This window comes from Monopterus albus, unplaced genomic scaffold (genome assembly GCF_001952655.1).
Source record: "Monopterus albus unplaced genomic scaffold, M_albus_1.0 scaffold79.1, whole genome shotgun sequence".
NCBI classification, from domain to species: Eukaryota; Metazoa; Chordata; class Actinopteri; order Synbranchiformes; family Synbranchidae; genus Monopterus; species Monopterus albus.
Genome location: NW_018127959.1, coordinates 398,504 through 423,537, shown reverse-complemented (window position 1 = coordinate 423,537; position 25,034 = coordinate 398,504). Strand labels below are relative to the sequence as shown.

Sequence of the window (25,034 nt, the reverse complement as noted above, 5' to 3'; positions counted from 1 at the left end):
AGGCGGCGGCCGCTCTGGCAGCAGCCATGCCAGGGGCTGGAGGGGCCAAATCTGAAGCCAGAGGCAACGGCCCTCTGCCTGGAGGAGGAGGGCTCATGGAGGAGATGAGTGCCCTGTTAGCAAGGAGGTAGCGACACATCATATATTACTCTTCGATTCAGTACGTCTCAAAATAGGCACTTGAGTCATATGAATGAATTTCAGATCTTGTTTCATATACTACAGAAAAGTGAAACTTGACACAGTTGCCATACAGTAGATTTAGCAAACCCCAATGTTGGTCGCAATGGATTTTGTTGTGCCACCTGAAGAATAAGTTCATGTACTCATCACTCTCACTATTCCTCAGTATTATGAGATGATATGTAGTAAAATCGTAATTTAAATGCACTTTGTTGCTGACAGAGAAGTATCACTGTAAGATCTAGAGAAATCTAAGGAATTTAGGTTTTAAAAATGTGGAGTTCAGGAGGAATTGTGTGGTCTGTGCTTTATGATATTAACATTAAACATGATGATATGTTTTTAAAAATAGCAACTGTTTTTCAGAAATAATTCTGGACTCTGTCTTACAGGAGAAGAATTGCAGAGAAGGGCTCATCACCTGAACCTGACCAGAGATCAGTAAGTACCATTAGATCCTTCTTGTAAGATGATGTCATGGGGTAGGACTGGATAAGTCTGACTTCTTCCTACTCCATTCAAGCATGTACTAGGTATAAGCAAATTGATATTGGATTAGCATTTGTTGGATATGTGTAAAATTACGTGTGTTGACATATCAACTGTCTTTACATGCTTGAAAGAATAAATCAAATCAAATCAAAAAATCAATGTTTGAGATTCTCTCATCATCCTTGTGCTACATTTTATGTTGGTGGTGACAGGACAAAGAGTCTGTGGCCATGCCAGGGCTTACTTAGGCACAGCGAAGCTCTGACCTAAATGCTATGTCAGCATGCTAACATAGTGAAGTTGACAATGCTAATATACTGAAGCTATGCCAGTATAATGCTTACCATGTTCACCATACATCCATGGTTCACCATCTTAGTTTAAAGTCTTTGCATGCTAACACCTAAGTGGCCTGACTGATGCCGATGAGAAGTGAGATGATCACCAAAGTGATTACAATTCATCCATAGATGTGTGCACCAGATTTCAAGGCAATCTGTCCACTAGCTGTAGAGACATTTAACTCAAACCCATAAATGTCAACCTCATGGTGGTGCTATAGGAAAGGCCAGTCCACCACCGTACAGTGGACAAGTGCCATAAGAGGTCAGGCATGAACAAATACCTTGGAATTATCATGTGGACACAGTGAATACCTGTACCTAATATTATGGCCATTCTTCATAAAAATCAAACATGTCAGCCTCATGGTGGTGGTAGAGGAAAAGTCAGAGGTCATAAAATGCACACAGATCAATAGTTTAGAGTCTATGAATGTCTCAACAAAATGTTCATGGAAATCCATCCAGTGGTTGTTGAGATATTTCAGTTTCGGCCGAGGTGGAGAACCAACCAACTAACAAACAGCTATTACCTTCTGCTAGTGTAGCTAAGAGCCAAAGCACTACAACACTAGTCTGAAAAACATATCAAGTAGAACACCAAGACAGACTAACAGTGTCTTTGACATTGACAACACTGGGCTCAGCATACCTGGACCGAGGGCACGTCTTCAAAGGCTTTGGTGAAATCTTCTTCATCTACAGCGCCTGCACCTGCTTCTTTACCTTTTAACAACACACAAGATAAAGATAATGTACCTGAGATTTAAAAGCACACAAGAACAATCTCCAGAGCAGGAAAGGCAGAGCACTTCAGCATGTGCTAGACATTTTAGACATCATTCAGGGTAGTGAAGGTAACAGTTGAGTGCTGGCAAATTTAACATCACAATGTTAAAAGTACTGTAACATAGAGATATTATAGCACTGAACTCCTGCCTCACCTGTGGGCTTAGCTGTGGTGGCTGAGCTGGGTCTTCTGACAGAACTCATTACGGTCTTCCTGCCACTAGGGGGCGCTTTGGAGGAGGAGGAGGAGGAGGACCGGCCTCCATCCACAGAATCCTCATCCTCAAAATTCTTATCTGCAACAACAAAAGAGGAAGAAGAAAATGAATAATGTTCTAATTTATTTATACCAGACAAAATGCTCAATACTGGCAAATGTAAATGTTATTCACCAGATGGCTCATAGACTGTGAGAGAGATATTCCCGTAAGGATCAATAAATCATTGTTCACTCATTGATTCAGACACATTGCTCTCATCAGAGGTCAGTGGTTTTCACAGGGTTCTTCCTGGTTAGCATTAGGGACCACAGTGAAATGCATCATCATTCTCTTCTCGTTAATCTGCCTCAGCAGGAGCTTAGTCACCTCTACACTGCATGACCTCTGTCTGCATCAGGACAGTGTAACAGTCAGGCTGAGTGTATACATCCATTCAGCCTTTATCTATCCATCCATCTGACTTTAATCTGGTTTGGAGGCCATGCATGGATGCACGGCCCCTTGTCATCTGCCCAACATTCACATGAGGGATTAGGTCGGGGCTGATGTGATGCTGCCGGTTAGCTGCTGCCAGCTGAGGCATGGCAACAGCGGGAATATTTGCAGCATACACCACAGTGGGAAATAGAATTTAAAGATGTAAAAACACTTCTTCAATCCATTTATCAGAAAGAAAATGTTCCTGTAGAAAGACTCAACATTAACCTGTTGTTTTGAATTACCTGCATGTGATCACTGCTTTCATCCACTGAGTCAGATCACACTAATCGATCCAAGTGTAAAAACAAATAAATAGATAGATAAGGCTCATACAGGCAAAAAAAACCCAGCTCCCTAAATGTCCCTCCTACAGAGACTATCACCATGGCACTGCATTTATGACAGACACTAGCATACAAACACAGAGAAAAGGCAACAGGTTGAAAAAGAGGCAACAGTGGAGAAATGACAGCTAAAGATGTACAGGCAGAGAAAGATGACAGACAGGGAGCAACACCGAGCGAGAAGAGAACAGAGCAGGCAAACAGGACAGATAAAAGGGATTATTCTTACAAGCGCAGATTTTCTTGCACACCAGCTTCCGCAGCATGTCTCTGCTGCACCCTCTAACACGCTCTCTCTTGTTCGCCAGACATCTCTGTCCACAGGGTGTGTGTGTGTGTGTGTTTGGCTGTGTGTGAGTGTTGCCTTATATGTGCCTGTGTGCCATAATATCCACCCCTCTCTCTCTCAGCCCAGTTATCAGTGTGTGTGTGTGTGTGTGTGTGTGTGTGTGTCACATCCTGATGCTGTCGGTGTATAGAGGAGGCACTCATGGTGAAAACAGGGAGGGGTCTATTGTTCTCAGATCACCTTTTTATTGTTTAATGAGGGCGCTTCCCATACACTCCCACCAACAAAACTGTATATTATTACTGTTAAAAACCAGCATCAGCACAGTTTCCCAGAATGATGTCATTACTGCAGACCTGACAAAGGCACAAAGCATGAAGACCACTCTTTAATAATCAGGGTAGGTATAATTATTTAGTATTATTTCTAGCTTTTAAATTCCCTGTGACCAGCCCCTACATTCACTGAGACAGCTGTGAGAATGACTGAAGAAGTGGCTGACCAACTGACCAACATTTCTCTTTTTACAGCCCTACGTTTGTGCTAGCAGGAGGGAAAGAAGAAAACAGCAAGAACTGGAGCTGATGGAAACCACAGCTGGGCAAAGGGCTTCAATCTGAGTGCACCCCCCACATTACCCCGCTGAAGATTGGTAATGATATGCAGGCACTCACATGACATCACCGAACTCTGGACTAACAAAGGTGTACTCCAAACCCTGGCTTGAATCCGCAGTCCTGTGTGTCAATTCAACAAAATGCCACACGTAGAAGCACCACTGTGAACAGTACAGACTAACAAACCCAAACTGAATGGGTCCAAGGGAAGAAGGTACTTATTGCCCCCTCACATGGTGCCCGCAGCCTATTTCAGCAGGTTTACCTGCCGTTGCTGATAAATAACAAGCAACACACCAGTATAGCCAAATGAAGCCCAACCACTGATGACAGTAGATTGTTCCACCCTATCAGATGCCACAAAACGGTAACAGAGCTGTCAGCCTTGAGAGGAGCTCAGAGGGCTACCTTTCATTAGCATATAGTGCTGGGTATCGAGCTTCAATACTTTTACAGCATTGATCAAATTACTTCAATACCATCAATCATCAAAAAATGTCGAGTATTTAAAAATGTTTTTCTGCAATTTTACTTATTGATGTTAATGTTAACAGAACTTACGGTTGTGGTAAATAGAAGGCTGACTTTGCCAATGTCCCACATTTTGTTTGAGGCAGACATAATGAAAATGAAGTGATCCAGACATAAACACTCCAAACAAGATATGAGCTCACCCTGTTCAATCCCCAGGTGCACTAGAAGGCCAAGAGCTTGGGCACCTCAATAAAAAGCACGGCACCCTGCTACACAGAAAAGCACTGATCACGGCGGTGAGGGTCGCCGTTCTCAGCAGTGCTGACACACAGCGATTTATCAGCATCAGGGACGCAGCTAGAGCTCAGGTAACGTGAAGAGCAGTTCAAAGCCAGGAGAGGATACAGTATTCTCTGATAATGACTTGAAACAATAATTCACAAAGTTGGCTGAGTGCTTTTCCAGCAATATTCAGCTACTGTTGGCATGTAGGTAGCTATTTAACCAGGAGGCATCTTCAGATACATTATGTCTTTGATAAAAACAGGCATGGGCAAGTAAGGGCAAAGTAAGCACCTGACAAGTAAACGTGCTTCATGACATTGTTTCTAAACTACCATAAAAATGTAGTAATGTCCTAAATAGTGCTGCTCACAGATTTACAACGCTGCTGACAACAACCTGCAGTGTACAGCCAGACAGATGATGGAACTGATACGTCATGGCAGAAACTCTGGTGGTTAACAAAACCGCATCATCTCACTTTACATATATTTAATGCAGATTCGGCCATTCTCTTATACACTCTTTAAAAAAACACATACACACACATGTAAAGCTGCATGGAGTCCAAGGCAAGTTCCTCTTTCTCCTGCATAGCAGATCATTTTAAGTGATACTGATATAAATGAGCTGCCCAGTAGGTGTCAGGATGCAACACTGAAGTACTCGAAGCTGCTGAAGCTGCACTGGCATTAGAAGAGTTGCCAGTAATCCCTCTCTGAACCTCAGATTTACATAATAGGGAGGATTTTCTCTCCTCTCACTGTACTCTTCAGAAAAAGAACAAAAGCCTAAAGGCACGAGGGATTACAAGAAAGTTCTGGAAAGTTAAATCCTTAGAATGGGAGAGTCAGCTAATAACTGTTGTGTACTGCCTGACAGGAGGGGGGAGACTGCCTTCGCCTCTTCTCCTTTCAACCTCTGCTCTCCCTCTATCATCCATTTCCCTCAATCTGAGTCCCCAGTCTCTCTCCCATTTTCTTTTCAGTCACACTTTGTTAGCCTCTGATCATCTGTCCTCTCCTTGTTCTCCCTGAAGATCAGAGAAACGAAAGGATTTTCTGTCAAGCTGCAGGTCGTGCCCATCACCCAGGCCGTGGTTTAATCAGCAGCCCGTGGATTTACATAAGACGCAGATGACTGGTGATTGGTGTTATGTCATAACCATAATATCCTGCTTTGCTGACAAACTGGAGGCAGAAGATTAACCTTCTGGCTACAAGTCCTGCATTTATAATATCACATATTTAGCAGCCTCCGAGTACCCTGCTTTGTGATGGCTCTCATTTTGTTTCCTCCCACAGTACTGTACCTGTCAGATACCAGGAACACTGTCTTGACAACGGTGGCGGTGGGTTGAGGGCACAGACGACTTCAACACAAACTCACTGTGGAATGTGTTTTTGCTTCATTAGTTTGTTATGTAAAATACGACAAGGTGAAATTTAACTGCCTTAACAGCATCATGTTACTCTTTAACTTGTAGTTAAAAGCCTCTGAGGCTTTGATTTACTCGGCTGTGTCAGAAGACACCGACTGATCCTCTACACTTTAAATGAAACCTGTACTGACAAGTGCTGCTCTGAAGCCTTGAAGGCCCCAATAATAAAAGGCTAAATATCTGCTTGGCTAAAATACAAGGAAGCGCTGTATGTTACAGCAGACCAGTGAGAGGTGTAATTCTGCTTTCTGGTTGGAAAGATGACGACATGTACATGACATTAACATGTATGTCTGAAGACTACGTATCTAAATTGGATTGTAAACAAATCAGCCACAGTGAAGCAACCCTAACAGGATAAAGCTCTGCCAACTCTGACTATAGTGTAATATATTCAGCAGCAACACACAGTTACAACTAATGATTTTCTCATTATTGATTACGGCACAGATTTTTCAGAACTAACATATTTCTCCTTCAGCCTATAAAATGTCAAAAATAGAGCTTTTTTGTCTCACAACCACAACAAGTGTCTTCACATTGCTTGTTTTGCCTGTCTAACAGTCCAAACCCCACAGATATTCCATAAACAACGTTCAAAAACAAAGAAAATAAAAGATGTTGATGTTAAATGATGATGTGACTTATCACTGCGCCCCACAGAGGGCATCAGTCTGTCATAAATCTGCTGGTGGCACCATTCTCTAGCCCAAACCTACAGTACCTTTAAACTGACCACACACACGAAGCTGCTTTTAGCGCCGCGTCACCTAAGGAAAGAGTCAACACTCAGGGCATGACCTGGCCTCATATCTGCATTGTATCTCTTTAGGCTAAGCTGCTGTGGTGGTGTGTGGTCCCACTGGTTGACAGGCAGTTTCATCTGAATAACACAGCCTGCCCAGTAGCCCAGTGTTATCCTTACTTATCTAGTTCCACCAGTTCCACTAGTAGTTACCAGTTATACCAGAAAACCCAGTCACCTAGAGCAGCTTTAAAGCATTCTCAGAATCCTGTTCTTACCCAAGCAAAGAGCGGATACTTCCCGCCATGACCTGGTCTTATATCACATTATAACAGACTAGGTTAAGCTGCGGCAGCTGGCCCAGCAGGATTATTTAGGGAACTTCAGAGAGCCAGGCCCACTCAGTTCTCCAGCACTGGGTTGTTGTGCTAGCAATCGACTGGACTATGAAAACAGCCAACATCAGGCTCCCACCAACCACCGTATCATACTGTCAGTCTGCGTACAAAAAATGGGAGAATGATCTCCAAAATGCAGTGTTTATGATATGCAAGCGACGTGAGGCAAAAAGGCCATTCAGAGTGTGGGTGATGTTATCACAGCACACTGACTGGGCAGAAACACATCACAGCAGCCTGGCTGGCTCTGAGGACAATGGGCCGGCTGTCCCACTCAGACATTATAAACAGCTGAAGACATAAAGGCAGAAAACAGACTTGCCAGTTCCCCAGTGGTCCTGTAAGGCTACCAGCCTCTTATTCAGTCCAGCTAACTGTTGATTTTATTCTCGACTTGCCTTGGTTAAAGCAGTTTATAACTCTGAGGGAATATTTTCTTCAGCTGCTACATGTTCCACTGTGTTCACCAGCTGGTTTCTAGTGTCCGTCTGCAGTTTGCACAGTGTATGATGAGGTTTTAAAACTTTTTCCCTGAAAACAGCAGCGTAGCACTGTGAGTCTTCTATTTCCCATAGAAAACCTGAATGCATCACACACAATGTGGCATTAAAACTAAATATAAAAAGGTTCTTTCTTCTTTCAAGCCACAACCTCCTCCACATTGTGCAGCAGCCAATAGCAAGTATGAGCATGCACACACACACACACACAAGTAAACCCATTAAACTCTTCACAAAGCAGTGCATTCACTCCACAGATACATGTGTCGATCAAAGAAGTACCTTAGAATAAGCATTCCTTCTTCTATGTCCCTGCTTTCTCCTGCTCTTAACTATTTCCTATATGGTGTAACACATTATGCTACACATGCACACAGACATGCATGTACACAGTCATTTCTCCTTTTATAAATGAATATTAAGTCATCTGAATGAAAAGGCATCAAAAGCTTCATTCTTAGTGCTGTATTTGTATCAGTCTGCATGAGGTAAAGTGGCTGGAGCAATGTGCTACTGCAAATATTTAAACCCACTGGCATGGTGGGGCTGAAGGTGACCACTGTGGACCTGCTCTCCATTTGCTGCTCATCACAGCTGAAGTCTGGGGAAAAGACAGACTTGCAGTGTCTGCAAAGTTTATGTAACAGCAAGGCACTAAAAGTGAGGGTGCTGAAGGCAGCTCTGAGACACACAGACACAAAGTCTTGGGGAGTCAGCCAACTGCAAAGGGATTCTGTGTTTGTGTTGAAGATACTGAGAGTCCATTGGCTGGATTCGGCAGTTTTTCCTCTTTGCAGACATGGCTGCTGGCCGACCGTCTTCTCTGCTGTTATAAATCCTGCCTCTATTTGAGGCTTCAGTTTGCATCATGCATTGATTTGCATACAGAACCAGAATGAGCCACAGACACTTGACAATCAGTTGCTGTAATCTCTGTTATTTAAGAAACACGACTAAATAAGGCATATGTTTCAGAGTGAACTCTTGGCTGGACAAAACAAAGACATGTGAAAATGTCCCCGTAGGCCCTGGGATAGGGTTGGGATAGGCTTTTCTCAACATGTGCTTATGTTAATTAATTGATGGAGACAATAATATCAGTAGATTAACCTCTAAAAAGAATCATTTGATGCCTTGCCTTAAGTAAAACCTTGTGTCCTTGTGTGTCCGACACACCTGGCCAATAAAGCAGATTCTGATTCTCTCAGTACCGTGCTCCACATGCCGACCGAGCACTATTATCAGCACTGATACAGGTCCTTTTAATCAGGATTAAATAGTCTATTTCAGCCTCCATAACCAATGGTGTTGTGTATAGAAAGGTGTCTATGGTGGGGCCCTTCTTTACAGTCAAAAACGATGATAACAGTGCAGAATCCATGTTCTCCTAACTGTTTAATTCCCTTCCATAGCCCTGACACCAGCATGAACAAGTGATGTAATAAATACTTTGATCAGCACTTGTCACCAGCCCATCAAATTAATGAGGTGCTTGTTATTGAGATCAGACGTGTGTGCTTTTAATTTTAGGTTTTGACCTGTACTGCATTTTTCTAATAGGATTATAATGAGAGTAAATCACTGGGAGAACAATCTTTAAAAGCTGCTGATAACAAATTCAGCAGTAAGGAGGACAGAGATCAGCATGAGAAGCTCTTGACAACAGAGGTTGTCAGCTGCAAAATGCTTTCCTGATGTTCCGTTTAAACGAGTCCACAAAGGCCATAAGAGTTACTGCGACAGGCAGAACATAATCAAAAGCTTTGGTCGTATTTTATGTCACACACAGTAACTGTAGATGATGTTATGAGGCAATGAACTGAATATATTTAACAATTTCCATAAACAATCCCAGAGGCAAAGTATTAAGGCGAAGTAATCCCAAAGTAATCTGATTACAATGCACAACTGCAGTGTTGGGATGCTTTAAGCAAGCTGTCGCATGAGGTGCTAAGACCTAAGGTACGACCGTTCCCACAGGAGACAGACAAGAGACATGAGATGTATGATATGAAATGTGCTGAGAAGAGTCCTGCTGCACCACAGCAAGAACAACCACCATTCAATGGGTTTTCAATGTAGTCTATATGCCTGGAGATATCACTGAGAAAGTACAGAAGGTGTGTCCTTCTTCACCAAAAACCAGCTGTATTACCTAACAGGACTGAGTCAAGATTACATAAGAGTGTTAAACCTGTTAGATTTCTCTTTATCATCACTGCACACGCAGACACACACAGACCGTGGGGAGGTACATCACTCAGATCTGTATGATACAGACAGTAAACAGAAAACCAATTTGGGTTCCAGTCTTACCGTCTCCAGCTGTCATGGTGCGATGCTACCTTCAGCACAGAAGCCGGTGAGGAATGCTGTTATACAACCGTTAGTTCAGCTCTCGCTCTCCCTCTAAAGTCTCTGCCCTATATCGCTCGCCCACTGTTTACCTCTCAGTCGTGCTACAGAAATGGCTGCTTTGTTTGGTTCTGTCCCTCCTTCCTTCAGTTTCTACCATTCCCTCCACAGTCTTTCTGCTCTCTACCTCTCGCTCTCCCACTCCCTCCCTTCCCTGTTGCTGCCTGACTATGTGACAACACCATAGCAAAGCTGCTCCCTCTGCCTCCATCTCGATCAGAAGCAGATCTAATCTAACGTGTGTGAAGATGAGACAAGACAGAATTTGTACATTTTCTATCATGTCAAACGAAGTTCAATCTGTTTTTATTTTCTGATAGTCTGTAGATATAGATGTCCATTTGGACACAGTATGCCGTTCCACTAAGTCATGACTTTTACTGTGCTTAATCTTCTTTTCCAGTGCTTGACTTCTTTTTCTGCACTGGATTTGTGTTGGAGCTCTTAGCAGAACTGAACAACTGTCAAACTGATGCCTGTCTGTGTGACAGCGCAGCATTCCCTGTCCACAGTAACAACAGACAAATGGATTTAATTAAAATAAACCATCATCTGCCATCACAAACTCAATTTCAGTGCTGCTGTGAAAGAGTGGCGTTGAGACAAGCAGCTGATCGTGATGAATTCAACTCCACATGAGATTTGTTGCGGTGTGGTGCCTAAGAGGAGATGTCACAGACTGTTTTCTAACACGTCAGCTGTGTCTAACTACATTCCTCTCAGCTCAACCCTTCTCCCTGTAAATGACCAGTGGATGTATTCGGCTGTACAGTGACAGAGTCAGCAGTAAGTGTGTCAGAACAGTTCCAGCTGCGGAAGGATGCAGGTCTACTAACACAACACTGAGACACAGGAACACACACTTGCATTTTTATTGCGATTGTCTCTTTTTCTATCTCCTTATATTGTTTTCCTTTTATTCTGATGTATTGATAAGAGTTTAGAGGAATGCCTCTGGTAGTCTGTTTTGGTCTTTGGCTCCACAGGTGGACATGTGAAAGCACCAGTGGATGCCCACCTCCTGTGGAGGAAACTCACCCCCTCTAGCTGCAGCCTGTCTGGCTAGCAACCCCTCCTTCTTCCTCCGCATCCACAGCAAGACACACATGAAAAATACAACCTATAAGGAGCACACAAACTCAAATGGGGTGTGACAGAAAGGTTTGTGGTGACACAGGAGAGAAAGAGCAGCTAAAAAACAATGGCAATAAAATTAAAATGAAGGTGCCTACTACTTCCTTCATAGAAAACTGCACCACAAGACAAACAACCACAGAGCTTCTCCAGATCTACAAATTGTCCCAGTTTACTCCAAAATTATACTGAGGCTACAAAGCCTTGACATTCATAGTGCATCTGCCCATTCTGCTCTCTATTTCCCACTGTGCTCAGTGGTAGTGGGGGAGGGACATAACAACACCGATGGTGTGAGCACTGAGAGGATAAGCACCCAGCAGTGCATCTTAAAAAACACGACATATGCTTCTTCATTTAACTATGCATATATTTTGTTGATGTATGCATATGAAAAGGTCAAAGAGCCACCTGGACTGTACATAAGAAACAGGGGTGACAGTTTAAGTCAAACACAAACAGAAGCTAGAACAGTGAGCTGAGGAGTACTTACCTGAGCCACAGGAGGAGATCATGTTCCCAGATCTTTGGACTTCATCAAATTTGCTGAAGATTACATTGAGCCTATAACAGCAGATGGAGAGCAAGAACAAAATGAAAAGACTGAAAAAGGGGAATAAAAACAACATATCAGAAAATGGAAGCAGAAAGAATGATGGACAGTGTAAGGATCCAAGATCTGCTGACTGCATCACTACTGCAAAGGTGAGAAACTGTCCCTCTGTTGTAGAAAGGGTGGCCAAGACCAAAATAGAAGGCATCCAAAAGTGCCACATGCTGTAGCTGAGTTCTGTTATCAGGAACCCCATATGTAGGGCGTGGCCCTCATCTGTGTGCACACTTTAAATAGATCCTGACTCTGAGTGTAAGAGGGGTTCGTCTACACAGGGTCTTAGAGACGGGTTTTTGATGTATTTGTTTAAAGTGCTGGTATGAAACAATCTTTCACATCTGCCTCATCTGTCTTTATTCAGTAAGTCTGCCATCACACAATTTATAGTTGAACATTTTGATTGTGGTCTATGGGAGATGGTGCTGCAGATAATGGGGTTTTATATTGAAGCTTTTTCCTCTAGGTATCTGTCCTAGCTGGCATATAGCATGTGCCTGCAGCACTGGCAATACCAGCAATCCTACATGAGGAACTGTGTAAAAAGCAAAACAGTTATGATGGCATTCAAATACGCACACAAACACGATTTTCAAGGTTAAGTTTCTTTCTACAAACGCACTTATGCTCTAACTAAAACATGGTGAGAGTGACGAAGCTAACATTTTAATTCACACTATGTTCAGCTTGAAAAATGTTTACAGTAAACCTCCCCAGGTAGAGATGGTATTCTAAAGCTGCAGTACTCTATGATTCCACTAGAGGGGGACATGCATGGAGTGTTGAAGCCTGATGCCACTGTGTCTAAACTCAGTGGTGATCCAGAGCCTGGGCTGTGTCCACCGGTGTGTGCCTGGTCAGAAGTAGTGTGGAAACACAAAAGAGGGCTACATATAGTGAAACACACAGCGACAGGTTAGCGGCCTCCTGTTGTCGTACCGTGACTGTGGTAGGCCCTTTTTGCAGAGGTCCATCCTCACCCTCTCACCCACATGTCTGTAGATCTCCACCAAGCAGTTCATAGCCCCATCACGTACCTGATGAACACAAGACCACACACAGTCATTGACAATGTCACTTTAACTCATTTCTTCTTACTGGCTTTAGTTTCTTTTACATTTTTTTGCTTTTACAAACGATTAATTAGGTTTAGACCTTGATTCAACTGTACCAAGAATACGTATAGTGTTGTAAAGCTGCACTAACTAAACTCTGTCACTAGGTTGGCTAGAGTGTTGATGTCTGGTGCCTCCCTATGTCTGAACCATAGACTGTATAAAAAGACAGATGACGCATCGTCACTTCCCACAATGTAATAACAAAGCCAAAATATCACAAACGCGGGGGGTGGCCATCTTGCTTTTTTATTTTTATCACCTTTATTTGTGCAGTATGTTACACACAAGGAATTTGTTTCCAGTACAGTACAGAGGCAGCCATCTGTGGCACCACCTCACACTGACGGCTCTAACCATCAGGGGCAACGGGGGGGGGGGGCGGGTGAGACATCTCTCTTACCAGCTTTGCAGCTGGTCATAGCAGTAGTCAAAACATGAAGCAAATCAATGTGTGTGTGTCTGTTGATTAAGTGGTGTGTAGCTAAAAACATTCTCACACGACCTCTAGTAACATGTCGTGACATTAAACATAAGCACATATTATGGCTAAGGCTACAGTTATACACGTCATAATAATAATAATATTAAACACCCTGTCTGCTGACAGTCATCAACTCTTCTCTCTCTAGTTATCCTTGACCAGATGTTCCCTGTAGAAACTCATAAGCATGACTAAGCATTTAACAGTCTAACTAGACATCCTATCTCCACTAAACATTTCTAATACATAAAGTATCTATCCAATATCTAACTGACTAAAAATACCTAACACTGGTTTATACTTTGAATTTTTAGTTTGGCTCCTGTCCCATCCACTAAGATAAAGCTTTATGACCTATATTGCAACCAGTCACCGAAGCTTTATGACCTATATTGCAAGCAGCCACCACAGGGTAAACGACTAGTAGTGGCTTTACTTAGGGAGCTGTCACATCCTTTAAACACAGTCTATGGATCTGAACATGGAATTAAATCTACCTTTCATCAGACATACTGAAACACTCTGTTATACTGAATTTACATATGAAAGGCAGCAAATCGTAACCTTTGACATGTTGCAAACAGCAAATGTTTGGTATTTTTTTCTTCATAAAGGTGTTAAATGACTAACAAAGCTGTTTTCCAGTAATCTGTCATTACTATGCCAATCAGCTCATCTATTAATCATTCTATCTCCACTCCTATGAAAAACTGACAAGAAAACTACCCTCACCAAAGGTCAGCTCTGCCTACCTTGTTGGATACAGCTGTAATATCATTTCACAAAACTCCAGTAGTTTCTGAGTTACCTCATCTACTTTGTCTTCTCTAGGGCTAAGACTTAAATGCATTTCACAACAATGACAAGGTAGAAAAAGCCTGAGTAGACATACCTGGCTTGTGGGGTCCCCCAAGAGGTTACATATGTGAGGAACAATTTTACTGAGGGTCAAGCCTTGAGCTCCATATCTGAAAGGCAAGATTGAATAGAAATCAACTAAAAGAACAGGTCCTACAGAGAGGTGATGGCTGCAGCTATGTTGACATGTACAAAAGAAAAATGGTTTTAACCTGAGAAGCCTGTCTTTTTAAAAACTACCAAAATTAAACCAAACTGCCTTGTTTTTGCTTCACCACGAGGAGGGAAGGTAACTCATTGTCGTTATTTGACCAAAAAGAATGAATTATTTACATGTTATACATTAGAAAATATGCAGAAACAAACTGATGCAAAGACAAAACACTAACTAATGCACATGAGCATTTTCTTCACTTGGTGAAAAGGGACGGTGGCATGTGACTCACGTGTTCAGCGTGGCAATGAGACAAAGGCACACTCCTTCTCTGGTCCTGTTGTTCTTATGTTTGAATCCTCCTAACATTCTGTCCCATATATACTGCAACAACACACGTCACAGAAATCATAGTCTGACTAGTACTGGACTTTAGAGGCCGACAGTAACATTGACATTTGAGAGTTTATTCAGGCTGTGTGTTGAAATACTCAACTAATGGGAAAAAACAACCTCGCTCTCAAAAAAAACATGTCTGTGTGTGAGGAGTGTGTTGATACCTGTGGGGTGGCAGCTTGTTCCATGATCTTTAGCAGCAGTGTTTGGTCTTGGTCTCGCACTTGGTCTTTGGCATCTCCCAATCGATCAATAAGACTGGGGAGAACTGAGGGAAGAAGACGACAGAAGGAGACATTAAGTATGTGATGCCTCCACAACAGCATGAAAAATATAACAAACTAGAATGAGCAGTTGTGTGCCTCCACCGAGCAGTCAAATTCACGAGCATGGGACAGAAGTGAGGTCATTAACCTTGACCTTTGACCACCAAAATCTAATCAGTGGTTGACTTACATTAAGTAAACAACCATGATGTTAACGTTGAGAGGCACTGCATCACTGAATGCCTGTTGCTAGGCTGATCCACAGGACAATTAAAGAAAAAGCCACTCACCCTGGATGAAAACTAAATAGCTGTCATTGTTGAGCACCTTGGTACCAAGGTCACTGACCCAACCGCTAATAAAAAAGTAGCATGGCTCTATACCTTTGCAGACTTTTGTTTGCTGTCTTGTGCATAAGGATGTCTGGTGGACAGGGTAACTGTTAATATCCACAGCCTCGCTTCTGCTCATGACTTACAGATCACATCTGACATATGTAGTGACCTTCGTTTATATGTTTCTCTTGAAATGTTGTCTAAACCAGCACAATACAGCCTTTCCTCCATCTCATTCATTGTACTTTCACTTCCTGCCATCTGAATTGTGCGTGGTTTAACAGTCACGTGATTGCAACCCACCTCTTGTAATTCTTATTTAAATTATTTAAAGCAAGCACAGAAGAGGAACGAGAGTACCTTGGCTAGCAATCAAAAGGGTGTGATTGATGTGAGAATGTCAAAAACAATAGAATCTATTTGTTTAATTTATTCAAATTCAGAGAAAGGAGGCCAAGTGTGCACGTGAGTGTGTGTTTGGAGGGTGAGATTGAAGTTAGGGTGTTAAATAATAATGAATAATGATGTTATATCAAAAAGGTATCCTCAATTTTCCTAAGAACTGTTTAGTTGAGCGTCTGAATCTTACCTGTTCCCACCTGGGCTCGAAATCGCTCCTGTAACCTCGACAATAAAGCAGATAAGAGGTCCAAACCGAGCAGAGCCACCTAGCAGAGACAAAATTAATTTATATTAACATTTTCATCAAAACCATATAAATCTAATCAAATGTCCTATCATTTACAATCACAAGTGAATAGAAAAATAATAACTTTAGACTTGCCCAGACTGATGGCAGTACACCAAATGCTCAGTTGCAAAGGATTATGGGTAAGGTGAACAATTTAATCGTTTTAAGCTTATTGTGAATCTATAAAGGACATTTCCTCCACTAACCATAACAATACCAAATTCTAATACATTTAGGACTCTAGTATCAAAAAAAGAACCGTGCCACTGCTGACACCATGACTGTACACACTGGGTCCAAGCACTGAGTGACGTGCTCTGGGCCCTCCCACACCAGCTTTCCTTGTCATGGGGTGAGAGAGTTGCTCAATGTACGCCTAGTGAGAGCGACCCTGCTAACGCCATAGCAACACACATGCATCACCTGGGCTTCTGTCCAGAGACTGGTGCAATTTTTGGAGACTCCCAAAGTGTTTTTAAAATAAATATGTGATGTTTACACAACATAATGGTGCCAAGACTTATCATTATGTTAATGTCAGACACTTTGTTCACTGCATGGAAAATGTCTTATACATCAGGTGACATAAATTTCCAGTATGACAGGACAGTCAGGTATAAACATTTTATTCTTCTCTTTTCCATCCAGGAATCGTTTGTCATCTACACATTTTGAGTTTATGTCATTGTTTTCTTGCTTTGCCTCACTGGAGCTACACGAAGTGAGCGTCCCTACAGGTCTAATGCTCACATCGGGCCCTTTGTTCTCTGACTGGAGGGAATTACAGTAATTAGACTGATGGTAGCTCCCAGACAAAGACTGGGTGAGAGCTGGAGGAAAGGGATCAGTGGAGTTTTAACAGAAACCACACTTCTCTGGTGGAAACACTAATCCCAAATCTAGGTTCAGATGGTCTTGGGAACCGTTGATGCAGGGCCTCTGTCTAACCTTTTAGTGTGGAAACTGGAGGTAAACCCTCTCCCTCTTGTTGAGTCACAGAGGAACCATGGCAACGGCTGCAGCCTGTGTTTGAGTCTGACTTCAACAAAAGAGAGACAGACTGTGGATGACAGCAAAAACACAGGCCAATGCAGCGCAGATAAGGACAGGCTCCTCCTCTTTGCAGACATATGGCTAATTCTCTTCTACTGTCATAGACATTTGAACCCCACATTATACACATATGTACACAACCCCCTCTTGAGGCTTTGGACCCACAGACATCATCCCTGCTAAATTCCTAAATCCTCCTAGCTAGCATGCACAGGGTTCATTTCTGCTCTTCCTCTTCTCTACAGTATTCTTGTTCAATGCTGCAAAGACCCTGACAGCAAAAACTAGTTAAGACCATCCACACTGGATGGAAAATTCTGACCTGGATATCTCCAACTTTACCGTAAATAACGATGTACACAAAGTACTGTAAAGAACGATAGACCAGTTTGCTATGAACCCGGCTATTAACACGTGATCTCTTGACTTAACATGATGCCTAAAAGTAGAATAAAAGGATTAAATGAAACACTACAGGCCTATGTAATGTAGGACCCAGTTCTTGCTACCATGCTAACTCTGAGAGACGAGACAGTCCAAGTAACTTCAAAACAGTGCTGATTTATTCAAAGGATCACAGGTAAAATTAACATTACATGCTCAGGTATCTTGCACCTCCAAACTGCTCGCAGGCAGATGTAAGATGAAAGACCCTGAACCCACCAGGCCTATACATTATATCCCCTCGGTTGGGCTAGCCCCATACTACACAGAAACGTCAACCGAGACATCTCTGTTGCCAGCTTTGCAGCTGGTCATAGCAGTAGTCAAAACATGAAGCAAATCAATGTGTGTGTGTGTGTGTCTGTTGATTAAGTGGTGTGTAGCTAAAAACATTCTCACGACCTCTAGTAACATGTCGTGACTTAAACATAAGAACATATTATGGCTAAGGCTACAGTTATACACGTCATAATAATAATATTAAACACCCTGTCTGCTGACAGTCATCAACTCTTCTCTCTAGTTATCCTTGACCAGATGTACCCTGTAGAAACTCATAAGCATGACTAAGCATTTAACAGTCTAACTAGACATCCTATCTCCACTAAACATTTCTAATACATAAAGTATCTATCCAATTTCTATCTGACTAAAAATACCTAACAAGGGAAACAGCAGCCTTGTCCAACATCAACAATGAGTGATGTAGACTCTGCCCACCACCATCTCCAGAACAACATGCGCCAACAGTGGCAGTAACATTTGATGCTTGATCAAACTCTGCAGGTGCGTAACAGTACTCAGGGCCCCGATGGCAACTTGACAACACCTGTGTGCTTCATCAGAGCTGCTTGTTGGATGACTGAACAACTCTGGACGAACAGGCCCGCTTCATGCTGTGATTGGCCAGCTGTGTGCAAATGAAAAAGATGCCACGTTTGAACGTCTCTGTCACAATCTCAGCATCTATTACTGTTGTTTTTGACGTCTGAACAACTGTCACCACTTTGGATTCATCTGGTGCTGAGGCCTCTGCTTATGTCACGTTTCACTTCTCAAAAACAATGTGAGTAGCTTTTCATTTTGTCTGTATAATGTGCACAAACATTTGGGAGACAAATCAAAAGTTTTGATCTCTTGTTCACACGGTGTGCCACCTCTAAAGAGACACAAACCAAAGTGATGCAAATTTGTCCTGAACACTTAATCTAGTCAAACTCTGAGACTGACTACAAAAAGAAAGGATAATGGTGACCAGAGAGGAGCCGAGGTCAATGAAGCAGAGTAGTGATGTGAACTAGAAACCTTTTAAGTTAATGAGGAGCTTCTTTTAGATGTTGATGTGGACGTGACTGGCGGTTATGAAAAGGGAGTGAATAAACATGCTGGTCCTCACAGGCTGCCTAGTTAAGTGCTTAAGTGTGTTCCCTAGAGAGGAAGGCAGGACAGAGGGAGCAGGAAGGAGGACAGGGGGTGCTGCAGAGTGGAGTCATTCATTACTACATCTCAAACATCTCTCCACTTCTCTAAATAACCCCACTCATCTTTTCCTAACATGTCTCTGGAACAGGAACACGTTAGCTCAACACTAATCATCAAATCACTGAGTCCAGACCCTTAAATGATGAGCGTGAGATGAGCCAGGTCAAACAGATTAGTGTTGTTTCATTATGATAGAACCAACTGAGGATTTACATGAAATGACCTTTATTTAGTTGACTTGCAAACTGTTTCACATCATATGAATCCTGCAAGGCTGCAGTAAATCAAGTATGCTTTTAAACAACTTTACAGTGCATCCAGCACTTGTAGTGTGACTATTGCTGTTTTGACAAAAGCTATTTCTTTGCCTGTTAACATTAGATAACTCTTAGTTCATGCATGGAACACAGCATTTCCCTGTAACATGAGGGCAGGGCATTTCTGTATTGTACTCTTTGGTCCATGACACAGCACACTTCCACAGCGCTCGCTCTGAACCATGACAGAGCACATTAGCAACACAGTATATTCAGTGGCTTCATTCCTGGGCTTTGATGACTCGGCAGAACAAATGGCCAAGCTGTTTACATGATACAGGTGTTAGTGTGCCACTAGCATGACATGGGAAATGACACAGAAGACAGCAGATTAAAGGAAAACAGACTGGAAGAATTTCAAGAGTCTAATCCCAGGATGAAGCCCAGTGTGTTGTCTCTGAAGGTGACCTGTATGTGTGCAGTTCCCAAACAGGAGGTGGAGCACATGACCAGCAGGATGCAGCACCCTGGATACAGGTTTCTGAACTGAGTTGCCCACTTCTTTAATACCTTACAGCTTCATGATACATTTACTTAACATTTTCAAAGTCTTTTACAGTGTAATACCAGTACTTTTACTCAAATAAAGGATGTGAATACTTCCTCTACTACTGGTGCTAAGATGCAAATTAACATGCTTTAGTTAAAAGCTTTTTAAAAAATCATTTTATAACTCTCTTTATTCTTTAAGGTCAATCTAGTGCTGCAATCAATCAACTGCACAGTGCAATAAAAAAACACCCTCTGTTTCCTCTCCTTCAAGGGGTTTGTAACTGGTAATGATGGTAATTGTGTGATATCGTAATACAGTGAAATGGTGGTATTTTCTGAGACGGTTATCATACCATGAAAATCTCATCCCATTGCAAACCTAGTCAGTACTTTTGGTTGCAGAAACACCTCCTGCATCACGCCAAGGTAAAGTTTTAGCCTGCTTTATGTTGCTTTCTCTAAATGCATCTATGTCGTTTTCCTGCTGTAAGTGCTGGGGAAACATATGCAGTCTTTCTTCCCTGGTTAATAAAAAGCTTGTTTAGGCTTAGGTCAGTGACTCAACCTGTTAAAGGTCTGATAGGGTGAGTAGAAAAACACACCTCTACTTTTACAGAGTGCTAGTGTTGTTAGCTACAGCAGCCTGGTAGAGGCGGTATCCTCAGCACAGGCCAGGCCAGCCACTTGGTAACTAATGTGGAAACTATTTAGCTTGGGAGAGAGAGGGAGAGAGGGTGATGGCTTCATTTGCCATAAATGGTGGTTTGGGGGAGATGCCTCGAATACCAAGCAACTGTTTACAGAAAGAGCTTTACGGTCTTTTACACACTAACCTAAACGTCACAACAGCATTCAGTCATTGGGTGTGCTTTCCTAGCTTTACATACTTGTTGTGTTTGGACAACAAACATTAGGTTCCTGCACTGCCTTACTGACAGGGACAGTATTGATGTTAAAAATATAACAAAAGGCCCTACACCAAGGGTACTGACAAAGATGCAGCCAGATGTAATAAAGCATAGTCCACCATGAACATGCAATGTGGGAAAATGTCACAGTTTTGGGTCTATGCGCATTAATAGAAATGGTTGAAACTGAACCCACTTATCTTTGGAAATGCTTTTCTTACAGGAGCAAAACGATTGAGCATCATTTATTGCTGTTGTCAGGCTATTTTGACCGTTTCTAAATAGAGCGATTTACTGGCTCATGTACAAACAATTTCAAATGAGAGAGTCATGGACACCTTTTGTTGCAGTTGTCATTTCCCAGATGGAGTTCTGTGCATCCCACCCATCTCAGGGTGTGTCAGGCCAGTATCCACCTCCCTCCTGTGGTTTCAGCTGCCAAATCAGCTGAAAACCAGTCTGCATATGCCTAATGACTGGCTCAGCACAGAGGTGTGGTGCTGAGTGAGGAGCAGCAGGTTTGTTAGAAACACACTGAAACGCTGTGGTGCTTCTATAGATAATCTGCCACCACAGGATAAGATTTAGTCTGGTAGGTGTCTGACTGTGTTCATGAGCACCACCCTGCTGACATGTGAAGTGCTCCATGAGTGGCAGTTCATCCTGTACGGTCATGGAGAGGCCACGCCCACCTCAGGACTCACACTGTAGCAGGATCGCATTCATGCTTTTTACTCTTTTCAGTTGCATTTCATCACTTGTTTTTACTTATGTGTTTATGGAACCCTAGCACAGAAAGCACAAGTTTCATGCCAGTAGCACCGGCCGACCACAGCGCTTTGAGACAGCAGCTGTAACAACACTGATCATGCAGTGAATTTGCAGGTCAGTAACAACAAACTGTAACAAAGACCACAGCACGTGCACTACAAGCTTTCTCTTACTGTCATTAAAGTTTATTCTTTGATTCAAACAGATCATGATGGCAGCATTCAGAGAATTTTAATTAACCAGTCTTAGAAGAGGCTCACAGCCAGGAAACATTTGGTGGATATTGTCACTCATGCACACCGCTGTGTGAAAAAGGCATAGATTTTCAGAGATTCAGTAACCCAGTGGGAATAACTCTGGAGATTTTGTGCCATGTTTAACTCACCATGCTGCAGGACCACAAAACAACAGTCAACAAACAATAAACAAGGATGTGATTTTCAGTCCCCCCTTGCCCATCTTCTTTCATCTTTTCTGTCTTCAGGAGACCAGTTCGGCTCTTGTTGGGAACCATCTATCATATTACCTCTCCCCTCTATCATTTCCATCTGCACCTCTGTCTATGCGGAGCTGAGCCTGGGAGCTGAGCCGGCTCATTGACTAAACCTATTCAGGCTGACAGGACTGGTTTCTGGGCTGATGAGCCTTGATGTGATGGCTCAGACAACCTGGTGCCACCTGTAATGTTCTTCAGCCATGTGTTTGCAGAGGGACCGGAGCAGATCACAGGCATTGACAGGATCAGTACTGACGTGGCTTTTGTCTTAAAGGCCATCAGTATGATACTGACAGAGATTCTGTTACACTGTGCAAGCTGCCTGCATCCTTTGGTGGACAATGCTGCCACTGTTATCTTGCTGACTACTGTTCAAAACAGTTTAAAAGCTTATGTTGTGTTGTTACGTTGTGTGGTATATTGCATTCAAATGTACTCTTGACTTGCAACTTCGCCTAAGCTCCTTCTTCACCACGACGGTCTGGTACAACGTCCACATTGCCGCTGATGCTGCCCCTATCCGCCAGTCAGTCTCATGCTCGATTTTACCCTCACTCCTGAGCAAGATCCTGAGATACTTAAACTCCTTCACTTGGGGCAGCAGCTTACTCCCAACCCCGAAGGAAGAAGGAGCATTCCACTGTTTTCCAGCAGAGCACCATGGCCTCAGACTTAGAGACGCTAACTCTCATCCCCGCTGCTTCACACTCGGCTGCAAACCGCCCCAGTGCATGCTGGGGGTCACGGTCTGATGAAGCCAACATAATGGAACTAAAGTATGAACAATAAAAATAAAAAAAATCTACTAAATGTTTCTACTCTGATAATTATGAATGTCAAGAACTAATGAGTGCAATGCTAAATTAATCTTGGATTAATTATATGAAAGGTGATTAATCAACCTTGGAACACTGAGTGTGTACGTCTGCACTCATACTATACGCTGACACATAAGGAAGGAACATGGTCTGACAAAGTTAGATGAAGGAGCTCTCTATGGGACATGCTTCACACATTTTAGTGAGCCCACGTGCACTGTGTATGCTTGTTACCAAGTAAAGATCAAGGTTCACTTCCTGGCTGAACTGGTCTTTTCAGCGTGACGAGGGACTTTGGCTCCTTGGAATGCTGCCATGTTAAATGTTAATCCTAAATCATGTTAACTTTCTAAACCCTGTGCGGAGCTCAGATCACTGTACTGACGAAGGGCGCCTCACCACTGTGCATGTGTTTTGCTTGCTGTGCGACATGTGGTTCTGCTGAACTGGCCGATACACTTGTGTACCATGTTTGTTTTGTAAAATGAAACTAGATTGTCTGTGTGTTACTGTTACTGGTTTCATTTTCAAACTGGTTTTAAGTTACAGTAGTAACTGTACCCATTGTTGAACTTTTTGTGTAACTAACCTTTTGCTGAATCAAACATACAAAACATTCAGGTCGACATTTATCCAAAAAGTATATGTCTGTCAGGACGTCAGTTTGAGTTCTTGAGATGACACTTTTGAATAATACAGTGACCAGCTACCACTGGGGAGAAGCACAGGGGCTTTTTATACAATTTATAATTAATGTATTGTTAAATTTGGGTGAAGGGACGTATGTCCTCTGTAAAGCACTGTTAAGTTTCAAAAGACAATAATAAAACAACTCAATTATACAGGCCTATACCCAAAAACATTCTGAGCACTTTTGGGTGAATTTATGAAAGTACAACAACTAGTGTTTTCATTGTTAGGTTTCATAGTTTTTTATTTACTTCAGTGATTTGATAGGTTCCATGTTTACAGCAAAGCAAATGTTACATTTAAGCAGCAAAACTTGAGTCGTAGTCGACCAGACAGGCCAGAGTTCTGCTGAAAATAGAAAGGAAGCGACAGCTCCAATGGTGCGTGACTCATCCTGAGCACAGCGTGATTTCACTGCAGAAACTGAGAGTCTGTGCGCAGCTGCTACCTGTTTGCTGTGCAGAAAAGCATTCAGGGTAATATGGCTACCTTAGACAAAGAAGACTTAAATAATGAATTAAGCTAACACTGTTGTGTCATGTGTGTGAACTGTGCACAGCGCCTCTCTGGAGACACATACATACTGTATATCAACCCTACCACAGTGGGACGGCCATGATAAAGTCCAAGAACAGGAGCTAAGGTCTGCAATGTTTACTCAGAGTGAGACAAGTGTCTGGAAGAGGTCATGTTGAATAAAAACGATTATAAGTTAACAATGCTGTGATTCTTAAGGAGACAGAGCTGAGCTCTAGTGGGCTCCAGCCTGGTTTAACTCCTGGCTACACCCGTCTACTAACAAATACAGCAGAGTATGGTATATGAAAACAAAGACAGGCAACTGGTATTACATTAAACCCAGCCTACATGTTTCCTACATGTTAAAAGTAAACAAGAGCTTCTGAGGAAACCCATGCAAACTCAGAGATTACATACAGGAATACATTTTACTTATTTTGTCAATTAGTAATTGAAATGTAAAAGGAGGAAACAGTTCTGCAATGTCTAATTTTGCAGAATCAGACCTAATTCTGGTGTAATCTCTCTTTAAAATCTAATGCTTTAATAACAGATTAGATACATTTATTGATAAACATAAAATCTTTTCTGATTGTCAATACGGTTTTAGGTCGAACCGATCGACATCTTTGGCCATAACCGACCTGATGGAGGACATTACAAGTGCTATGGATGAGAAGAAATACACGATAGGAATATTTATTGACCTAAAAATATCACACAATCAATCATGAATTATTAATGGACAAGTTAGAAAAATATGGGATCAGAGGAATGGTTCTGAAATGGATTAGAAGTTATTTGACACAGAGGCGTCAATTTGTGAAGTTGGGTGAATACCAATCGAGTGAGCTGGACATTGTATGTGGAGTGCCTCAGGGTTCTGTTTTGGGACCTAAACTATTTATATTATACATCAATGATATATGTAAGGTTTCTGATTTAGTGAAAGTGGTTTTATTTGCTGATGACACTACCATATGGGCATCG

General features: G+C 42.3%; 1 protein-coding gene across 22 annotated transcripts in view; it reads right to left on the bottom strand.

Annotated features, from left to right (window-relative positions):
• clasp1a (cytoplasmic linker associated protein 1a) overlaps positions 1–25,034 on the bottom strand; it is a 67,418-nt gene that overhangs the window by 35,490 nt on the left and 6,894 nt on the right. For 21 of the 22 annotated variants that reach the window (XR_002275438.1, XM_020606582.1, XM_020606587.1 and 18 more), the window contains exons 3-10: positions 15,953–16,031; positions 14,927–15,030; positions 14,659–14,750; positions 14,247–14,322; positions 12,695–12,792; positions 11,639–11,709; positions 1,961–2,101; positions 1,669–1,742 (exon numbers count right to left, since the gene is read on the bottom strand). Coding sequence is in view for 21 of the 22 variants with exons in the window: in XM_020606582.1 (XP_020462238.1) it covers positions 1,669–1,742; positions 1,961–2,101; positions 11,639–11,709; positions 12,695–12,792; positions 14,247–14,322; positions 14,659–14,750; positions 14,927–15,030; positions 15,953–16,031 (735 nt within the window). In the remaining variant the exon portion in view is untranslated. Of the gene's footprint in view, positions 1–1,668; positions 1,743–1,960; positions 2,102–9,912; positions 10,110–11,638; positions 11,710–12,694; positions 12,793–14,246; positions 14,323–14,658; positions 14,751–14,926; positions 15,031–15,952; positions 16,032–25,034 lie in introns of those variants that run through there. The other variant, XM_020606603.1, reaches the window with a different exon arrangement.